Source organism: Salvia splendens, chromosome 2 (genome assembly GCF_004379255.2).
Source record: "Salvia splendens isolate huo1 chromosome 2, SspV2, whole genome shotgun sequence".
NCBI classification, from domain to species: Eukaryota; Viridiplantae; Streptophyta; class Magnoliopsida; order Lamiales; family Lamiaceae; genus Salvia; species Salvia splendens.
This window is the reverse complement of record NC_056033.1, coordinates 15174666-15183357: the sequence shown is the minus strand read 5'-3', so window position 1 is coordinate 15183357 and position 8692 is coordinate 15174666. Positions and strand designations below refer to the sequence as shown.

The following is an 8692-nucleotide window of genomic DNA, read 5'->3' as shown; positions in this document are numbered from 1 at the left end:
TTATTTAATCAAAAATTGGACGAGTCACCACTTTGTCTGCTCGCGGCCCTAAACTTTGAACAGTGGCAGCTTTTGCGCATCTCTTAGTCTTAACACAAAAAACCAGGCAAAAAAACATTGCCCTCAAATCCTCAAACTTCTCCATCTCGTCCCTAAAATCAATGCACTAAATAGACCATTTAAATTAAGTTAATCAATTTCGTGGTGCTATAAATAAGTTGAGCTTTGCTCCTTAATTTTGCAAGTCATTGAAAAAAATAAAATTAAATAAAATAGTGATGGATGAGTACTCGACCGGGTTTTGCATTAGAACGGCGGCGGCGCGCGGTGGCGGAACGGGGAGCAAGTGCGGGCGTTGGAATCCGACAGGGGAACAGGTAAAAGTTCTGACGGAGCTGTTCAAGTCAGGTCTCAGAACTCCCACTACTGATCAGATCCAAAAGATTTCTGCAGAGTTGAGCTTTTATGGTAAGATTGAGAGCAAAAATGTTTTTTATTGGTTCCAAAACCACAAGGCTAGAGATAGACAGAAACGACGCCGTATTTCTGTTGATGACCTTCCCACCACCCCCACCCCTTCTAAACGTAACTCTCTCGCTCTCTTTCTATTTACAATATACACGTACAAATGTCTTCGTGTTGATATCTATAACATAGGTTGTTAACATAGTTAGCAGTTAACAAATAAGCAACTAGCAAATAGTTAGCAACTGATCACATTTCGTGTTATTTTGTGCAGAATTTGGAAGTGCGGAGAAAAATGAGGCGGAGAGAGTGATTGAAACGCTTCAACTGTTTCCGGTGAAGTCTCGATTGTATGCAGACGATTGGAAAGAGAATTCGTACAATCATGCTATGGAAATGGATCATCCCACCTTGGATTTGAGATTGAGCTTTGTTTAGTTAGCCATCATTTACTAATTATTCATCTTCTCTTTCTCATGTTTCGATTTCGAGAAGTTGATTTGCATGATGGAGTTTATCTACATAATTATTTATTATTAACATTAGATGTAAAATTAATGCACGTAGATCTAAATATAAATGTTTGCTCCTATGACATTCTCCTGTAGTTTATCGCATAGGTATTAATTCGGCTCTTTCATTCTTCATCCTTTGTTGGAAATTATCATTAATATCCACATGTATATGCTCGACATTTCTGATGATGGGCCATGTTTAAAACTTAGTTTGCGATTTATTGAGAACTTAGTTTGCAACATTTTGGAATACATTAAATATCGCGATAGATGAAAATTATTTCAATATAACACTCTTATAATTTTTAAGAAATTGTTTGACTAGGTTAAACAAATTGACTAAAAAAAGTTAATTGAATGCGAAGTCTATTTTTATACACTCCTACACTTCATCATTAGGAGTCTCATTTCTTTTCGGTATGTGATTTTTAGAAATGTTAAGAAAAGTGTGTGGAAAAAATTTAGTGAAACACATGTCCTACTTATATATATTCCCTCTGTCCCACCACCTTAAGTGATAGTATGTTTTTCTTTTTAAAATGTCTCACATTAAATGACACCGTTCTTAAAATATAAACATCACTCTCTCTATTTTTTTCACTAATACTTTATCCCCCCTCCACTTAACTCACAAAATAACACTAAATAAAATTTTATACCGAAAAGGAAATGCTCCACTTAAGATGGTATAGAGGGAATATTAGTTTTAAATAAAATGTGAGAGATGAATTTGTGAAACGTGAGACTCTATTACAATTTATAGTGAAAATGAAGTAGAATTCTTATTTGTGGATGAATAAAAATAGAAAAATGAGACTTTTAATTACAAACAGGAGGATTATTAATTTTATAATTGTGAGTGTCAGCAGAATGTTTCATTTATAAAAAAATATTAAGAGAAATGAAACACTTAAAAACATGTGTATTAGTTGAAATTGACTAAATTGGGCCTATTTAGTTTCGGTTCCCGCCCTCCCAAGAAGAAAAGGAAATAGGCCGCATTAATGGGCTCAAGGGAAGTTTCAGCCCAAAGTTGCACAAATTGTGTCTGATATAATTTAAATTATTAAAGTGTAATGTGATATTCAAAATATCGTGACATTTGCTTTGCTAAAGATAAAATACTACACCCATGCCACCACCCACCCTAATCAAGATATTTTCTTTCAACTCAGAACTCCGGCGTTTGGCTCTACTCGTAAAACACTTCGAATCGTAGGTCAGTTTTCCTATTCTATGTAACAATCGATTTGCTTAGCATTTGAATCTGTGATTTATCGAGTAACAGTAGTTCGAACGTATTCTATTTGTTAATCGCTCGTTCCGTTTGTGATAGAACCCTAATCTTAGATCTGAAACGGAGGGCTGTATTTGATATTGTGTTGCACGTATATTCCATATACGGAATTAGCATTTTTTCCTTGATTCTCTCTCTAATTTAGGGTTGCCTGATCTGTTTTTAGGAATTTGAAGAATCGGTTAGATAATTATTGTTACCGAGATCGGATTTAGAAGATGGCGGCGTTGACAGACATTCTTCCAAAGGCGAAATCTTCGGCTAATAGTAATTATGATCACTCTAACGATCCCTGGTTTAAAAGCCGCTATAGTTTATCTGAGGTGGAGGAGGAATCTGTGGCTCTGAAAGCTAAGCCAGTGCCTCCTTATTTGAAACGGGCAGGGTTTAAGCCGTCGAAGCCTGAGGATTTTGGGGATGGAGGGGCTTTTCCTGAGATTCATTATGCGCAGTATCCGCTTGGGATGGGGAGGAGTAAGAACAAGCCTGGTGCAAAGACTTTGCCTCTCACTGTGGACGAGCGTGGCAATTTGAGATACGATACGATTGTGAGGCAGGATGAGAATGCAAAGAAGATAGTGTATTCGCAGCACTCAGATCTTGTTCCAGTCTTTGCCAAGGATGGAACCAAAGAGGATGACATGGATGTTGATGAGAAGCAGAAGGAGATTGATGAGACAACGCAACAAACTAAGGCTGCTTTGGAGCAGATTGTGAATGTTAGGTTGAGTGCTGCACAGCCAAAAAATGTTCCTAAAACGTCCACGGATTCTAAGTTCATCAAGTATAAGCCGTCTCAGCAGTCGGCAGCTTTTAATTCAGGTGCTAAGGAGAGAATCATTCGCATGGTGGAAATGCCTGTAGACCCTCTAGAGCCTCCGAAGTTCAAGCACAAGAGAGTTCCAAAGGCTTCGGGTTCTCCTCCTGTCCCGGTCATGCATTCTCCGCCTCGGCCTGTGACTGTGAAGGACCAGCAGGACTGGAAAATCCCACCTTGCATATCCAACTGGAAGAACCCTAAAGGGTATACAATTCCCCTCGACAAGCGGCTTGCTGCTGATGGCCGAGGGCTGCAGGAGGTTCAGATTAATGATAATTTTGCGAAGTTATCTGAGGCTTTATACGTTGCAGAACAGAAAGCTAGAGAGGCTGTTGCAGTACGGTCTAAGGTTCAAAAGGAGATGATGATGAAGGAAAAGGAGAAGAAAGAGATGGAACTACGGGTGCTTGCACAAAAGGCAAGATCTGAGAGAACTGGTGTGGCTTCAGCAGGTGGAATATCAATGCCTTCTGAGAGGGCTGCTAATGATGTTGATATGAGTGTGGATTATGAGAGGGGTAGAGAGGAAAGAGTTAGAGAGGAAAGGGTTAGGGATGGCCCAAAGGAAACGAAAGAAGAGAAAGAGGATAGGTTGCGAAGGGAAAAAATTCGTGAGGAGCGGCGAAGAGAGAGAGAGAGGGAAAGGAGACTTGAGGCAAAAGATGCTGCCATGGGGAAGAAGAGCAAGATTACCCGGGATAGAGACCGTGATATCAGTGAGAAGGTGGCTCTTGGGATGGCCAACACAGGAGCAAGAGGGGGTGAAGTTATGTATGATCAGAGGCTGTTCAACCAAGAGAAAGGGATGGATTCTGGTTTTGCTACGGATGATGCTTACAACATCTACGACAAGGGCCTATTTACTACTCAATCTGCTTTGACTACTTTGTACAAGCCTAAGAAAGATGGCGATGATGAGATGTATGGTGGCGCTGAAGAGCAGCTGGATAAGATAAAGAAGACTGAGCGCTTCAAGGTTGACAGGGCATTCACGGGTACATCCGAGAGGTCTGGTCCAAGAGACAGACCCGTTGAGTTTGACAAGGAGCAACCTGAAGAAGATCCCTTCGGTCTTGACCAATTCTTGACAGAGGTTAAGACTGGTAAGAAAGCCATCGACAAAATTGGGAGCGGAGGTACCTTGAAGGCGAGTGCTGGATCCATGCGAGATGGCTCAGACGGATCTACCAGATCGCGTATTCAATTCGATAAAGGGGGACGTTGAGGAGGTAGATTACCTTTACCTTATTCCCGAGCTTCTTCTGATTACTCAGATCTTTGCTGTTAAAATTCGGAATGCTAAAGCTGTGCCATGTTGTTCTACTACTGTTTTATGCATGATGGGATGTTGTAGCTTGTTGCACTTAAATACTCCATTTGTATTTTGTTATGATTGCCATTATATGCTTTGACCAAACCTTGTTTCTGAAGGAGGAATGAAATGGGGCCTCTATGTGACCTCTTGTTTCCGAAGGAGGAATAAAACAGAGACACTTAATGGATGACTTAGTCGAACATACTATCAAACTGAATATCGAAAAATATGTAAATGGATTTTAGTAGTAGTCACTGGAAATCAATATCATTTTAGTAGTAGTCACTGGAAACTGGTTTATGAGATGTAGGAGAATTTCTATCCAAGGAAATTCAAGAATTTAATAAGCTGCAAACACAATCGACCTAATTTCTCTCTCTTTCTCTACAATTTTATTGTAAATACAATGGAGATTAGTCGATGGTGAAAGGGAGGGGAGAGAGAGAATGAGAGGGTTGAGGGCATCAATAACCCCGTCCCCATTTCCGGTCCCAAGTCCTCTCCACGTCATATTCCTCTACAGTTGCGGCCTAGGCCCCAACTGCTCTAACCCTGCAGGCCACAACCCGAGCCGCAACTAATAAATGACACTATTCACAACTCCAACTTATTTTACTCGTAAAATAAAATACGTTGAGCAATTATAACACGAGAAATTCATTTTTAATACAAAACAATAAATTATAAACTAAAAATTATAAAAAAATTAGAAAATTTAAAAAAAGTGCAAAAAAATAAAAAAATAAAAAATGCACATAGGATTCGGGCCCTCTTCCTCTCCCCCTCCCTCTTCTTCCTCTTCTTCTTCCTCTCCCCCTCCTTCTTCTTCCTCTCCCCTTCCCTCTTCTTCCTCTTCTTCTTCCTCTCCCCCTCCCTCTTCTTCCTCTTCCAAAAATCTGCAAATCCGTGAACAGTAGCGGCCCGGCCTCTTCTTCCTCCCTCTCCATCGCGCGCCCAGGCTGGGCCATGGGACGGTCACCAGGCCGGGAACGCGGCCCCGGGACCGGCCCAGGCCGTGCCGCTCTTCCGTGTAACGCGTGGGACTGGCCAGGACTCGCGATTTGCGGCCCGACCCCTTGTGTTATTCATGCTCTGAGGTGGCTAGTGATGTGGTGAGTGTGAAAGATATAAATTAAGGTCTCATTCCGTTGCTATTACTCATTATAAGAGTATAATTATTTATCTAGAATTAAATTGTAAAATTATTTTAGTTTGAGTGAGCGACTATAATTTATTATTATATAATTATCTATCTAAGATTATTATGAGATTCAATTTCATGAATCAAATATAATACATACTCAATTATGGAGTAATTTTTCAAACTAGAGTTATCTCATATTTGTAGTCACCTAAGGTCTAATATAAGATAAATATGTTATGTAGATTAGAACTATGATTAGAAAAACCAAGAAATTGGCACAATACGGGTGTTGTTTATGATGTTAATAATATAAGACACTTAATGGCTATTACTACAATGGGCGGATCATAGCTCGCACTATAGCATCGTCCGGGCTATAGTCTGCCATTGCAGATGGCCGCCCTAAGCCTCGCCCCAAGGTCGCGGATGATGTATGGTCCGGACTGTAGGCCACCTGGACTAGGGTTTTCTATTTTTTTTTATTATTTTTTTAATCTTATTTTCCACTCTATAAATACACAACATTTTATCTTCATTTCTCACGCCTTTCAATCTATTTTTCCAACTCACTTCTCGTCAAAGAAATTTGGTCACGTAACCGTTGAAATTGTAGTTTTATTTTTAGTATTTCATGCTGTACTTTTTCGGTGTTTTAATAAAACGAAGATTTTCATATTGTGATCTTAAATTTGTGTATATTTTGTTATTTTATTATATTCAATTTTTTTAAAAATAAATATAAAATATTTGTTAAAAGATAGAGCGGGTTATAGTCCACCCACTGTAGGTGAATAGATAGGACTATAAAATGATGACGTTGAAGACTATAGTCCACCCAATTGTGGATGCACTTATCTATTCCCTCCGCCTCACTTTAAATGTGGAATATTTCTCGTTCAACACGAGAATTTATTTGATTTTGTTTTGTAAGTTAAATAAAGAGAAAATAAATAGGATAGAGAAAAAATAGAAAGAGTGATATTTCTATTTTAAGAAATGTGTAATTTAGAATTGACACAAAAAAAAAGAAAAAAGAAAATATATCATTTAAAATCGGAAGAATAAATTATAATTCATCAATCTGTTTTATTCTGACAAAACATACTGTCACCAAATTTACATTCTAGTTGTTGGGATCGTCGACTGCACATTAGTTTGATATTGTCTGCTTTGGGTGGAGCCAAGCTCGCACAGATTTATTTTTGAGTCACCCCAAAAGGTCTCAAACTAATTAGGGGTGGATAGCACTTATATACTCATCCAACTTCCCCACTCATGTGGTATGAATTTGTACCCAATACTAATTTCTACTAATCTTTTTTCTAACACGCCTATATCCGATCATAAGGCAATTTAATGGAACATAATAAGAATACGTGTTCTTCATGTCTAAAGTAGAGTACTATTAATTTCTTATATTCAGGCCATCCACATCTCTGTCTCAATACCGTCTCATCCCTTAACTATTCAAGGACCTCACTGCACTTTTTACTCCATCTCTTAACTAAGAGACATCACATGCAACCCTCCATCTCTTAATCATCTCATCCCTTAATTATTCATTCAATTTCATTTTTTATTTTTATTTCCAACAAATTCAATTAATAAAAACACACTTCATTAAATAAAAGAAAATTACAATTTAAAATCCTAAAAAAATAAAAAAACACATAATTAAAATCTTTTAAAAAAATAAAAAGATACTATAATTTAAAAAAATGAAAGAGGTAATGAGAGTATTTATAGAATAAAAAAAGAAAATAAAATAAAATAAATTTAAATTCAAACGGTAATATTACCGTATCAACATTTTAATTTTAATTTTAATTTTTTTTTTCGGAAAATCGATTTAAAAAAAAAATTAATGCGTCAGCATGAAACGGCGGTTCAGTCCACGGTTTCTGGTTGAAAACAGGCGGTTTCTGACCGGTTTTCAGGCCTACACACTGCTACCTATACACTGCCACCTGAAAAGGTCCTGAACTGTCAAAAACCGGTGGTTTTCGGCAGAAACTTCTGGTTTTTCTGCACACCTAGCCTGAAAACCTACGGCCTAGCCTGAATCCTACCGTTAGAACCGCTGAACCGCCGGTTCAAACCGGCGAATTGGCGGTTTTGAACCGCCGGTTCCGGTACACGATTTTTTAAACTTAAATCTGCCCGCTTGAACCGCCGAACCCCCATCCGGTTAGAACCGCCGGCGCCGGTTTTGGTTTGTGAACCGGCGGTCCGGTTCGATTTGTGCATGCCTAGATGTACCGTTTAAATTTACCGTAAGTGGTTTTGTTGTTTTGTCAGTTTTTTGTCTGTGTGCAACAGTCTCTTGATTGAATAAAACGTGTACGTAGTTTTGATTTTAGGCAATTACTATAGTTTATGTTCAAATTGGCCGAGTAAAAATCTTGCAATAAAAATTTATGGATAATGAAATTTGAAGTGTTTTTGTGTTTTAGAAATGGTTTTTATGCAAGTTGGTGGAATATATAGAGATGTTTTTATGCTCGTCGCCCACAATTTTTGACCTTTTAGGGCGTGTTTGATAGGCTGACAGTATTCGTGGCCTGCATACAAAAGATGCAGACTTTGACCAAGAAAATGCAAATAATATTCCCAATGTCTTACGTTTGATAGGTGGTGTTATAGCCCATTTTTTTTTCCAGCCATTTGATACGCAGACCATACTCTTACAGATTCATTCAAGTTATGACATTTTCGCCCTCGATTTGAATTTTATTTACAGTCCGTGTCCCTGCTGAAACCCTAAATTGAAAGATGTATTTATTAGCTCATCTAAAAATATTTGCTCTCCCGCCCAACTTTTCCTGCCCCGACAATAACTATTATCTATTAGCCCCCTGCTCATAGTTGAGCATCTCAGTTGAAGAAGAAGATCTCCAAGTAAGTCACTATTTAGTAATTGACTGCTTTTTATTTGTAGTGGGTTTGATTATGTTTTCAATTAGTATCTGTTTTTGACATAGATCGAAGCGTATTTCCGGCCTTATGGCCTACCATGATTACTCAATAGTTTAATCGTTTGGTTCTGATGTTAAAGCTATGTGTTGGTCCACATTTATACGAACATGCTGTAAGCAGCATCGACAACAAAAAGTTTTCGAAATTAACTTTTTGCCTG

The 8692-nt window shown here is 38.2% G+C and overlaps 2 protein-coding genes across 2 annotated transcripts; both read left to right on the top strand.

Annotated features, from left to right (window-relative positions):
• Positions 1 to 278: 278 nt before the first annotated feature.
• LOC121780826 (WUSCHEL-related homeobox 5-like) lies at positions 279 to 903 on the top strand. The gene is made up of 2 exons (XM_042178466.1): positions 279 to 468; positions 740 to 903. The coding sequence occupies exons 1-2, from the start codon at positions 279 to 281 to the stop codon at positions 901 to 903; spliced, it is 354 nt and encodes a 117-aa protein (XP_042034400.1).
• Positions 904 to 2075: 1172 nt separating this feature from the next.
• LOC121789857 (SNW/SKI-interacting protein-like) lies at positions 2076 to 4514 on the top strand. The gene is made up of 2 exons (XM_042188201.1): positions 2076 to 2199; positions 2444 to 4514. The coding sequence occupies exon 2, from the start codon at positions 2496 to 2498 to the stop codon at positions 4320 to 4322; it is 1827 nt and encodes a 608-aa protein (XP_042044135.1). The 5' UTR covers positions 2076 to 2199; positions 2444 to 2495; the 3' UTR covers positions 4323 to 4514.
• Positions 4515 to 8692: the final 4178 nt, after the last annotated feature.

What these genes read in the sequence shown, in the direction of transcription:
- LOC121789857 (XM_042188201.1), top strand. Translation starts at nt 2,496, where the DNA reads ATGGCGGCGTTGACAGACATTCTTCCAAAGGCGAAATCTTCGGCTAAT.
- LOC121780826 (XM_042178466.1), top strand. Translation starts at nt 279, where the DNA reads ATGGATGAGTACTCGACCGGGTTTTGCATTAGAACGGCGGCGGCGCGC. An exon ending in TGCAGAGTTGAGCTTTTATG is followed by an intron (nt 469 to 739) that starts GTAAGATTGAGA and finishes TATTTTGTGCAG; the next exon opens with AATTTGGAAGTGCGGAGAAA.